This window comes from Sorex araneus, chromosome 5 (assembly GCF_027595985.1).
Source record: "Sorex araneus isolate mSorAra2 chromosome 5, mSorAra2.pri, whole genome shotgun sequence".
NCBI classification, from domain to species: domain Eukaryota; kingdom Metazoa; phylum Chordata; class Mammalia; order Eulipotyphla; family Soricidae; genus Sorex; species Sorex araneus.
In genome coordinates this window covers 87,246,980-87,259,311 of record NC_073306.1, presented here as the reverse complement: position 1 = coordinate 87,259,311, position 12,332 = coordinate 87,246,980, and the positions used below count along the sequence as shown (strand labels likewise).

The 12,332-nt window shown below is 48.8% G+C and overlaps 2 protein-coding genes across 2 annotated transcripts; one reads left to right on the top strand and one right to left on the bottom strand.

Moving 5' to 3' along the window:
• The first annotated feature begins 3,984 nt into the window (after positions 1-3,984).
• RBM8A (RNA binding motif protein 8A) lies at positions 3,985-5,973 on the top strand. The gene is made up of 6 exons (XM_004619222.2): positions 3,985-4,655; positions 4,881-4,940; positions 5,018-5,095; positions 5,183-5,319; positions 5,528-5,664; positions 5,764-5,973. Exons 1-6 carry the CDS (start codon positions 4,589-4,591, stop codon positions 5,807-5,809), a joined length of 525 nt encoding a protein of 174 aa, XP_004619279.1. The 5' UTR covers positions 3,985-4,588; the 3' UTR covers positions 5,810-5,973.
• A 144-nt stretch (positions 5,974-6,117) lies between these two features.
• Positions 6,118-11,897, bottom strand: LOC101549139 (gonadotropin-releasing hormone II receptor-like). Its single transcript, XM_004619163.2, has 3 exons — positions 11,377-11,897; positions 7,026-7,236; positions 6,118-6,602 (listed from the first exon to the last, which is right to left on the bottom strand). Exons 1-3 carry the CDS (start codon positions 11,881-11,883, stop codon positions 6,190-6,192), a joined length of 1,131 nt encoding a protein of 376 aa, XP_004619220.1. The 5' UTR covers positions 11,884-11,897; the 3' UTR covers positions 6,118-6,189.
• Positions 11,898-12,332: the final 435 nt, after the last annotated feature.

The window sequence follows — 12,332 nt, the reverse complement described above, 5'->3', positions numbered from 1 at the left end:
CTTGGGTAGGACATTCTGCTTCCTTGTCCAGATATTTAAGGAGCTTTGATTTTGTTCTTTGCTTTACTGTTTTCACTGGCAATTTTGCTCAATACAGTGGCCTTAATGCTCTCATATGCACAATTCCCAAATCATTTTTTTCTACCCCAAACTATATTGAGTCTTTACATCTATATTTCAACATATTCAAAATCACTATCTAAATATGAAACTTATGTGAGCTCCATATCCAGCACTGAGTCCCTTTCTTCATACATGCTTTGACTTGACTCCCCAAATTTTAATTGCCATGAATTTATGCAAAGTAGACTGTCCTCATTTGTTCTCTACCATCCTGTAACATCACTTACCAGTGCATTTTCCTCCATTATAAACTTTCCAGGGGAAATAGGGACTAGAGTGATAGTACAGCAGGTAGAGCACTTGTATTGCTCACCACTGACCCTGGCTCTATCCCTGGAACCCCATATGATCCCCAAAACACTGTCAGGAGTGATCCATGAGTAGAGAGTCAGAGGCAAGCCCTGGGCACCACTGGGTGTGAGCCCCAAAAGGAAAGCTATCTGATATATTTTATCTGTATTGACAGTCTTTTTTTTTTTTTTGGCACCATATGGGATGCTGGGAATCGAACCCGGGTGGGCCATGTGCAAGGCAAATGCCCTACCCGTTGTGCTATTTCTCCAACCCCTGTATTGACAGTCTTAATTCCATCCTTTCACTGCTTCTGCCTGGACCACTGCAATAACTTTCTAACTTTTTTTTTTTTTGCTTTTTTTTTTTTTGGGTCACACCCAGCGATGCTCAGGGGTTACTCCTGACTTTGCACTCAGGAATTACTCCTGGCGGTGCTTGGGGGACCATATGGGATGCCGGGGATCGAACCTGGGTCGGCCACGTGCAAGGCAAATGCCCTACCCGCTGTGCTATCGCCCCGGCCCCAATAACTTTCTAACTTGTCTTGTTTTAAAAAAATTTTTTTTTTGCGATGCCAGAAATCAAGCCCAGGGCCTCATACATGCAAGTCAAGTGCTCTACTGCTAAACTATATTCCCAGTCACTAGTCTTTATTTATTTAGTTAGTTAGTTAGTTAGTTTTGGGGAAACCCCCAATGATGCTCAGGGGTATCAAGCACTCTGCCTGTTGTAATATTTCTTCAGCCCCACCAATCTTCATTTTTAACATCCTACATGTTAGACAGATTTACTGATTTCTTTATTTGGGTTTTGGGCAACATCTGGTGGTGCTCAGGGCTTATTCCTGGCTCTGCACTCAGGAATCATTTCTGGTGGACTCAGGGGACCACATCTAACCCCAGTTGATTATATGCAAGGCAAGCCCCTATTGTCAGATTTCTCTTAAGATATTTATGATTGTACCACTCACTATCACTTCACTATTTTTACAGTAATTCCCAAAATTTAAGAATTCCTATTTATTACCTGAGATGATTTTAGGTGGCAAAAGAACAAACATTAAAAAGATTTACCAGGGCCAAGAGGAATAGGACAAGATTATGGCACTTGTATATGACTGACCCTGGTCCAATCCCTGGCACAGCATTTTGTCCCCTGAGCCCCACCAAGACTTATCCCTGAATATATACTCAGTTTTAAGCCCTGAGAACAGTTGCGCATGGCCCTAAAACATAACAAAGAAAAATTAATGGTTATGATTTTATCTGCATTTGTAGTGAACTTTCCATTTATGACATTGACATTTAAATTTAGTGTAAGTTTATATTTTGAAAATCAACTTAAGGAAAAATGCTGATAAAATAGTATGGGGGTTCTTTATATGTAAGAAATCATGAATCTGCAAATACCCAAGAGTAGAAAAATTAGAGCTTTATTTTTTTTCAAGTCACGCAGTATCAGGCATTGGGAATTTCTTGCCATTCTAATATCCATTCATTTAAAAAATATTTACCAAATGTGTAATATAAGCCAGACATTAGTCTAAACTTTGGGGATATCTATAAATAAGAGTCCCTTGACCTAAGGATTACATTCTGTGGGAAAAGCAGACAAACAAGTTAGAAAGTAAACACTGCATTAAAGATTCAGACTTCAGTTCTGTAAATAGAGTGAAGGGAAGAAGACCCCTCTGTGCAGCAGGAGTATTTCAGGAATCTGTAAAGAATGAGGATGAAACAGCTGAGGGAGGAAGTAAAGACAGCAGGACAGAAAGTCAGGACAGAGGCCTTCAGAGGGGAGAGTGTGACTCAGGAGGGAAAGTACTGCGAGAATTTCTTTTTTTTTTTTCTGCTTTTTGGGTCACACCTGGCGATGCACAGGGGTTACTCCTGGCTCTGCACTCAGGAATTACCCCTGGCCGTGCTCAGGGGACCATATGGGATGCTGGGATTTGAACCCGGGTCGGCCGCGTGCAAGGTAAACGCCCTACCCGCTGTGCTATCTCTCCAGCCCCAGTACTGCGAGAATTTAAGTGGTGGTGCAAGAGGTGGTATAGGCTGTGAGCCTGAATCTTAGTGTAAGGTCAGAAACCTGCAAGCAGGAGAGTTGTCCCAATATTTTCCTAAAAGATCACACTGTCTGCTCTTGCCAATGGACTTAGCATCCCATCACCTTGATACAACCAATTGCTCTCCCTCAAAAACAACCCAGCCCCCATGGCAGCTCAGATGGAAAGCTTTGCAAGGCTTGTCTCAGAAACACTCTGCACTGCAGCTGCTGTGAGGGGAAGGAGGGCACCCCCATCCCCCTCACTGACTTCTTTCAACCTCCAAGAAAGGGATTCAAAGAAATAGATAATTGGGAGAGAACAGGGGTAAGGCTCTTGTCTAGCACGCAATCTGCCCACGTTCTATGTCTAGCACCATGGAGCAAGCATCATAAACACAGAGCCAGAAAAATCACACACAAAAAATTTTTTAAATGTAACAAAATGGCTGAGGGTGGTAAATAGTGAGTTACAAGCAAGCCCCCATCTAGGTAACTCTCTCTTAGACCCCACACTTGAAGGAGCAGGAGGAGAGGACTGTCACCGTGAGCTTGCAGTAGGAATGGGGGCAGAGACAGCAGATGGCAGCAAGGAGAGGGAACAAGGACCGGGAGAGGGGAGAGAGAGTCTGGGTCTCCAGAGGCAGGCGTGCAGTCCAGAGACACACCAGCGAGAGACAGCCTGAACTTCCAGAGGCCATGTACCCAGAAACTGGTGTGAGGCCAGAATATGAAATACTGGGTCCCAAACATTGGCCAGAGCTGTTGGGTAATTAATTCTGACTCTAAGCATACGGTATATTTATAAGTCATTCATCCACTGCCCAGGAACCCTTTGGAAGAAAAAAATCCACTTGCATAGTACTTGTGGCAGCAGTGATCGCTTTCAAGATGTCATCACGGAATGCTTGCTCATAATGAAATGATTCTTTTACATTGTTAGCACCTAGCGGAGATTATTTGGAACTGTCCGGAAATCTATCAAGTCTGTAGTAGTTGAAAGTCTCCGTTCCAGAATTCAGCTTTTGAACCGGGAACTACCCACACTATTCTCAAAGGAGATAAAAGCACTGTTTTGTTTAAAATGGTGGCTTCCTTTAAATTCCCAGAGGCGGTAGGGAGAGTTTGGGGGTTTCTTTGTCTCCCAAGATTGGTACATGTCTCACCAACCACATTTACTACCAAGTCAGTTGATTTCTGTAGAGTTCTGAAGCACCATTTTGCGCCACAGGCTTTTTTTGGGGGTGGGGGGTGATTGTGGGGTTGAACGCAGGTCCCAGCACACAGGCTGCAAGGCAAGCCCCAACCTTTTTTTTTTTTTTTAAAGTAATGCTTCTATCAAACCTATGTGCTCTTCAGAGTAGCGCACAGGTCAGATCATTTTGAGAGAGACAAAACCTCCAACTTGCAGCTCCTTGTATCACTATATCACTGTAATCCCGTTGATCATCGATTTGCTTGTGCAGGCACCAGTAACGTCTCCATTTGTCCTAGCCCTGAGCTTTTAGCAACCTCTCTTGACTTGTTCTTCCCAGAGGTGCCACACTGGAGACTCTTTCAGGGTCAGTAACATCACTGTTACTGTATTTACATATGGAATACGTCACGGAGACAGTGCCAGGCTCTGCCGTGTGGGCAGGATGCTCTCAGTATTTTGCCAGGTTGTCGAAGGGGGAGAACTAGGTTATAAGAACTTGCGTGGCCGTATTTGCTGTTGTTTTATAATCTCTGGATTTTGGCCATTGATGGGATAACACGAGGCCTGGGGCAGCTCCTTGTATGGAATGAAAAGAGATAAAAACCAATCCTCTAATAAGAGAAACAGGCAGGCTTAGCAGCCAATGGTTTCCCTTGTCTGTCCCGGTAGTTGAAAGAAACTCTCCCCCAAACGCTCCCCGACTCCGCCTTCCCCTTAGATGTACGTCAGAGCACGACCACGGTCATCTCGCGACCTACTCAAGATGGCTACAGACACACTTCCGGCGCCTTCCCCAATTAGATTCGCTTTCATTGCGTCTATTAACTGAGCCGAAGGCGGGCCCTAGAGCTAGGCTTTGATTGGTCAAGTCGACTGGCGACAATTCCCATGGTGCCTTGAGCACGAGCTGCGAGGAATCTGGGCAAGATGGCGGACGTGCTGGATCTTCACGAAGCGGGAGGCGAGGATTTCGCCATGGACGAGGATGGGGACGGTGAGGACAGTGGAGGCGCTAGCGGGAAGTGGGGAAGATGCGAGGGAAGGGCCGGAGCTGAGCTCGCGCTCCCCGGCTGAGCGGAGCCCGGGAGGCAGAGCCGCGGCCGGGCCGGAGACTCCTCCCCTGCGGGGGCCGGGCTGGCTGCAGGGAGAGGGACGTGCAGGAGCCACTTTCCCGGTGAGAGTAACTGTCTGCTGTGCACCGCACACTTTTATCCTGCAGAGAGCATCCACAAACTGAAAGAAAAAGCGAAGAAACGGAAGGGCCGTGGCTTTGGTTCGGGTGAGTCGCGGGGGAAGAGCGGGGTTTGCACTCCGCGGGAAGGCGGGGATTCCCGGTGACGGCGTATGTTCTTGCAGAAGAGGGGTCCCGAGCGCGGATGCGAGAGGACTACGACAGCGTGGAGCAGGACGGCGACGAGCCCGGGCCACAGCGCTGTGAGTTCTGGGGTCCCTCTCTGGATCGGGTCCCCTCTTTGCTGGAGGTTCCCCGTTCGCTGACCACTCCCCTCCCGCTTCCAACAGCTGTTGAAGGCTGGATCCTCTTTGTCACCGGAGTCCATGAGGAAGCCACAGAGGAAGATATCCACGACAAGTTCGCGGAGTATGGGGAAATCAAAAACATCCACTTAAACCTGGATAGGCGAACGGGCTACCTGAAGGTACCTGCCGCCCGCACTGTGCTTCCCGGTGTGCCAGCCTTTCTAGGCGCAGGACCCCGCTGATGTTGTTGGAAGGGCTGTAGCAGATGCCTTGTCTGCACAGTGGGGACCCTGGAGCACCACTCATTGTCTTCAGGTGTTTGGGTCTGGGGCGAGGCAGGGAAGGGCGCCTGGGGGTCACGACTGACATTCTTCTGTCTCCTTGCAGGGATATACCCTGGTGGAGTACGAGACCTACAAGGAGGCACAGGCTGCCATGGAGGGGCTCAATGGCCAGGACTTGATGGGGCAGCCCATCAGCGTGGACTGGTGCTTTGTCCGGGGCCCTCCCAAGGGCAAGCGGAGGTAAAGGGGAAAGGACAAGACTGTCTCAGGGAAGGAAGCAGGAATAAGATGGATGGGGACAGTGTGTGTGCCCTTCTAATGGGTTCTTCCTCTTTCCAGAGGTGGCCGAAGACGCAGCAGAAGTCCAGACCGGAGACGTCGCTGAGAAGCCCTCTAGGTTCCCTGGGGTCCTGCTGCACATGTCATTTGACACTGCAGCCTTGGAGAAATGGTCTGGGGTGGAACTTGGTTTGCTTATATTTAATGTTTTCCTATTTGCTTAGCCGTTTTTTTTTGAATTACGAATAAATGTCCCATTTTTGTTTTCTACATTTAAAATTATTTTGCTGCCCCAGCACTGCAAGCTCTGAAGCACTATTTATTTGCCATAAATAAGACTCAGCTCCAGTCTGAGTAGAGACTGGAACAGAGGCAGGCATGCCGCCTAGTGTTGGGAACTAAGAGAAGGCAGAGATAGAAAGGAGAGAGCTTTGTTGTTTCAGAGAGTCATTACTCTTCCTGTTACTCTGTCTGAGCAAATGGATGCTACATGAGTGTCTCTTTGGTTTCTTCTGCCGCCTGGGGTGGCACATCTCTTTGTGTCTCCAGCTGTCTGAGGACTTGAATCTTGGGTTGGGTCATCTTCCCAGACTCCCCTTCCCTGGAGATCTCGACACTGAGTTCATGGGTTCCTCTCCGGCAGCCCAGGGTGAAGGCTCCATAGAGGAGTGGGTCCAGAGGCGCATTGAGCAGGCCAAAGAGGAAGAGGATGTGGCTGAGGCTAGGCGGGACCTGAGTCAGCATGGCGGGAGAGAACCAGTACCACAGACCCAGCAGGTAGTAAGGTGCCCAGCAGAGGACAAAGGTCAGCAAGACCAGCAGTGCCAGTCTCAGGGCTCGGAGACGCACACGGGGACGGTTGTCTGAAGAGCGGCGGAGGGCAAGCTCAGCGGCCCGGGCTGGGAATGTAGAAAACAGACTTAGATTTGGGACCACTTAGGTCCTGGTCTCTAAGTAGGGTGAGGTGGTGGATAGGCAGTGGGGGCTAGTGCTCTCACCCTACAGTAGAGAATCCTCCCCACCTGCTCCCCCCCATACACACACACCTTCCCAGTATGACAGACATGCTGGAAAAAAAGGTGTCGGGGCTCCACTAAGTTGCCTTTAAAACTCAATATCCAGGAGTATAGACCTGCCAGCTGTTCACCTTTCCTGAAACCTTGGCCAGGTGAACACATCTTCAAAGGATGCTAGACTTTGAGACATTCAGGAAAATGAGTGTACTGCATTGGTAATGGAGCAGGTCAAGGCCTCCTTCTGGTCTGATAGCAACCATAGGAAGTGACAGACTGGAGCAATGATTCCCAGGGCCCGAAGCTCACCAGGACTGCCCTTCCTGCTCTGAGGGCTGGACACGCTGAGGACAATGCGGCTGTAGCAGACGGTCATAGCTGTCAGGGGCAGCAGAAAGAGGCAGGAGAAGGTGAAGAAGTTATAGGTGGTCTCTTGCCATCGAGCCTTGAAGCTGCCTTTGGTGACACACTGAGTGAAGGGGATTGGGCCAGCTCGGCGGACAGTACGAAACAGGAAGAGCTGGGAGTGAGGTGAGGACAGTTAGAACTGGCTCCCCCTGCAAGCTCCCATCATGCACTGCCTCTTCCCGTTCAGCTGCGATTCTAGGCAGCCCCATGCCATGCTGAAGCTTGGCCCATGCAGTTCCCTTTGGAAAGCTTGGAGGTTAAGTTACCTTTATCATGTCACCAGCATTGTTTTGTTGTTTTAGGGGTCACATTTGGCAGTGCTCAGGGCTTATTCCTGGCTCTGCATTCAGGAATTACTCCTTGTGGGCTGGGGGGGATCATATAGGATGTTACTGTTGTTACTCTGGCCCTTTTCACCAGCATTCTTAGCTAAAATGATGTTCCTGGTGTGGTGTGATTAGTTCTGTGAGAAAAGGGAAAGCAAAAAAAAAAAACTAAAAATTGGACCCAAGCAATAGTACAGCCAGTCAGGTGGTTGCCTTGCATGCAGCCAACCTAGGTTCTATCCCTGGCATTTTATTTCCAAGCACAGAGCCAGCAGGAAGCCCTGAGCAGTTGGTGTGGTCCAATAACCAAAAGTAAATAGAAAATGCTAAAAATTCAGACCATTTTGTAGCCACTTAGAAGGGACCCATAGTAGTAGTGTTACTTGTCTTAGCTTAATGGTGAGATAAAGTTCAGTATTATACTTTTACCAAATGTTGATGGCTGCCCTCCCCATTTTGTTTTGGGGTGTTTGGGCCCACAGCTGGTGGTGCTCTGGCTATTCCTGATTTTGTTCAGGAATGAGACTTGGCCATGCTCAGACCAGATGCCGTAAGGGTGGGCCACAAGGGAAATTCCTTAATCTGTACTTTTCAGTTCCCTCCATTTTGTAAATCGCTGGTGGTTTTGTTTGGGGGCCATCCAAGCAGTGCTCAGGAGATCTAAGCAGCCTATGGTTCCATGCAAGGGCCTGGTGGTGCTGGGGGTTACCTGGACCCATCTCAGTAGTTCATAGAAGGGTGTCAGGGTTACCCCCAGTGGTGCTGGATAGGTGTGCTGTGTGGTGTCATGGACCAAACTTGGGGTTCAAGTAGCGTAGATGAGTCATTAATAAAAGACAAATTCAATAGGTATCCCATCCTTCTATGGAAAGCCTTTGTTAGGATTTCAGTCTGCATAAATCATGGAGGAAGGGTGAGTAGTACCTCCCACAGACCGTTTTATCAACTACTTGGAGTTGTAATGAGGCCTATTTGAAACAGTTGCAGAGTTGGCTTTCCCTTTCTATATGCTACGTCTGGAAGGCCTGCACAGTGCCTTAGAAGTACCAGACAGGTGAGAGGGAAGGTGACTTTGGAATTTGGTGGGGTTTTTTTTTGGTTTTGGGTCACACCAGCAATGCTCAAGGATTATTCCTTGCTTTGCACTGTGGAGTGCTCAGGGGATGATATCGAATGCCAGACTGAACCAGGGTACAGGGTCAGCCCATAAGGGTGGGTCACAAGGCAAGCACTCTACCCCCTGTACTTGAGTTTGGAGATGAGTATGCATCCCTGCTCTGCCTTTCCTTTTCCCTCCAGTGTATGCAGTGTGCCCCCTCCTTCCTCCCAACTACTTCTGATACTTGAAAATGAGCCTGTACAAGTCATTTCTAAATACATAGATACTTCCTCACCACACTTAAAATGTTTCTAGTTGCCAGTAATAGCTCAAGTCTAGCATACAGTGGTGCAGAATTTAAGCAGATACTGAATTTGGAACTGAAAATGTCACCTTTTGCACCATGATCAGTATTCCTACCTGTTTGCCATTGAAGCAAACCCAGACCAGTTACTTTTAGCCCATGAGAAGGGGTTGGATTCATCTTCTCCCATCTGCCAATTGGTTTCAAGTGACTTAGCACATGGCTAGTAGTGGTAGAGCCTAGACCAGGAAAAACATAAAGTAAATGAGTGCACAATGGGACAGAAGAGCTCTAACTCCCAGTCTGCAGCTAAAATTTGCTTCACAGAACAAATTTGCCTGTACTTCCTTAAGCACTGAAGCAACAAGCTGCTTTTTAAAACTTGAGAGCAGTTACTATTCGTAACATTATTAGAGAAATACAGTCTTCCTTAACTAAGTTTTGAAGTTATATTTCTAATTTTTGCATTTGTTTTTGGGCCACACTAGCAATGCTCAGGGGTTACTCCTGTCTCTGCACTCAGGGATCACTCTTGGCCACACTCATAGGACCATATGAGATGCTGGGGATCTAACCTAGAGGTTTGCTCGGTGGGTGGCATGCAAGGCACATGCCCTATCCACTGTACTATCACTCCAGCCCCTGTCTTTTTAATATTCAAGGATTTTAGGATATGAGTTTTTGGGGGGCGAGGAAGTGGGCTACACCTAGTGGTGTTGGGAGAACCTTATGCTGTGCCAGGGATTGAACTGGGGTTTTCTGTGTGCAAGGCAAGCACCTTCCCTGTATTATCTCTCCAGTCCCTGGGATCAGATCTTATGATTGATGCATTATTTTAGAGACAGATTAGGCCACACATAATCCCTAGTTTCTTGGAGATACTGTTCTGTACCGGGCTGGAGCGATAGCACAGCGTGTAGGGCATTCACCTTGCATGTGGCTGACCCAGTTCAATTCCTCCGCCCCTCTCAGAGAGCCCGGTAAGCTACCAAGAGTATCTCGCCTGCACGGCAGAGCCTGGCAAGCTACTCATGATGTATTCGATATGCCAAAAACAGTAACAAGTCTCACATGGAGATGTTATTGGTGCCCACTTGAGCAAATCGATGAACAACAGGATGACAGTGACAGTGACTATTCTATACCCACTCCTCAGTGGTAGTTTTGTTATAAGGGATTGCATCCCTGCCCCCTAAGTTTTTAGGTCTAGAAATTGTTTAGCATTGAAACTAAAGTGGTATTCATATATTTTACATTTTTGTTTTGATACCCTTTCCACAATAAAGAATAAAAATAAGGTATCTTGGGACTGGAACAATAGTACAACAGATAGGGCATTTGCCTTGTATGCAGCCGCTCCAGGTTTGATCCCTGGCATCCCATATGGTCCCCCAGCACTGACAGAAGCAATTCCTGCATGCAGATCTCTGAGCATTGCTGGGTGTGACCAAAAAATTAATAAAAGCTTGTCCCTCATGCATTGTCTTTCAAAAGAAAAATCTCAAGCCTTCATGTTTTACTTCAGTTTCTCCACTGCCTTCAGGATTAAGTACTAACTTGGTACTTGTATCAGCCTTTCTTTGCCCTCCAGTTACCACTTTATAGCCTTCAACTTCTGAAGCCAGTTGGAGACCCTCATTCCTACCTTCTGGTTCTGCACTCAGGGATCACTCCCAGTGGGGGTCCCCCATATGGGGTGCCGGGGATCAAACCCAGGTCAGCTGTGTGCATGACAACAGCCTTACCTGCTATACTACCTCTCCAGCCACAATAAAGTTTTTATATCTCTGGAAAACTTACCCTGACCAAGTAACAGGTCAGAATCTCACACCCCACCCCACAGTTCTTTAGTTCCTGTGTTTACCTTTAGCATAACAGTTGCTACACAGATTTGTAATTTCATGCTAATTTATTTCCTGGCTAGCCTACAAAATTTTGTACTGTTCTGGGACCACACCTGGTTGTGCTCAGGGTTCCCCCCTGGTGGTGTCAGAGTACCATTGGCCATTCTGGGGATTGAACTTGGGTTGGCCTTTTGCAGGAAAAGTGCCTTAGCCCCTGTACTATTGTTCCAGTCTTAAAAAGCATCCACTTGGGGTGTTTTGTTCTGTTTTTACAAACTTCCTGAAGATAGGACTTGACTGCTCTACCTTTAATATTTGAGTTTGTCTGGTTATGTTTTGAGTCCATGGATGTGTGATACAATAGTTTTACCTAAAGTCCCTGTTTTCTAAAACCCCATACTTATTTAAAAAATAATAAAAAAAAAAAAAAAGAAAGATTTACTGAAGTTGCAACTGAGGATACAATGGAATGGAAGCCAAATGTGGTGAGTAAGCAAAGCTGAAGGGATAGAAATGGACGTTGGGTACTGACCTTCAGAGCTAGACAGGGGCATGCAATGGTCCTCCCTCCCGAGGATGAACAGCTTTCCCAGGCCCAGCACACCTGCTTTGGTTACATCGACTCATGCTGTGCACCCAAAATTTTGTTCAGTCTAGCCTTGCGGTGTGGATCACTCACCTGGGGCAAGGCAAGCAGGAAGCTAAGTCCCCATGCCGCCCCCAGCAGCTTCCTTCCACCTGAACGGGGTCCCAGCGGGTGGACCACTGCCGCCTGGCGGTCCAGCCCAATGACCACGGGCAGGAAGGCCGCGGCGTACATAGCCATGAGTTTCAGGAACATGAGTGCCCGACATGCGATGTCCCCGGCCAGCCACTGGACAGTGACGTTCCAGGTGGCATCAAGGGGCATGACCACAAACGTGACGAGTAGGTCAGCGGCTGCTAAGTGGGCAAAGAGTCGCCGGATAGGAGAGGGGCGGAGCGGGCTGGACTGCGGCCGTGTCACTGACCACAGCACAGCCAGGTTCCCCGTGGCCGAAGAGACGAATAGCACGATGGTCACTCCCACCCGGACTTTGGCGGCCGTCGAGAAGGTGGGCAGCTCCAAGCCCTCCACCTCTGCTCCAGATCCTGCCCAAACCTCCCCAGCTTTTGGCTCCGGCGCCGTGCGGTTGCCTGCGGACATGACGGAGGGAAGAGGGAGTGGGTAAGGAGGTGCGTGGAGCCGCGTCTGGGTGAAGAGTCAGTCTTCCGCCTTAAGTTACGATCCGCAGCAGGTCACAACGAACATCGCCCACCAAAGCCTCAGTCTGCGGCACTGTGCATCAGTCTGCAGAAGGTCACCTGTCCGACTGTCAGGGTCTCGCAGGGGACGGATCTGATGCTGGATTCTGTTTCCATAGATCTGCAGCCCCTAAAGCCCTGGGTTCTCCAAGGCGTGCGTGCGTGGGGCGCGCCGGGGCAGCGGGCTAGGCTAAGCCGCACCGCCCCGCTCTCTGCGGCGCCGGGACGCGGCCGCTGCACCGCAGGCCCCGCCCCTGGACCTTAAGGAGGACCCTGAGCCCGCGGCGCGCAGGAGAAACACGAACCATCCGGCTGCGAGCGCCGCGCTGCAGACACGCGTGAAAGCACGCC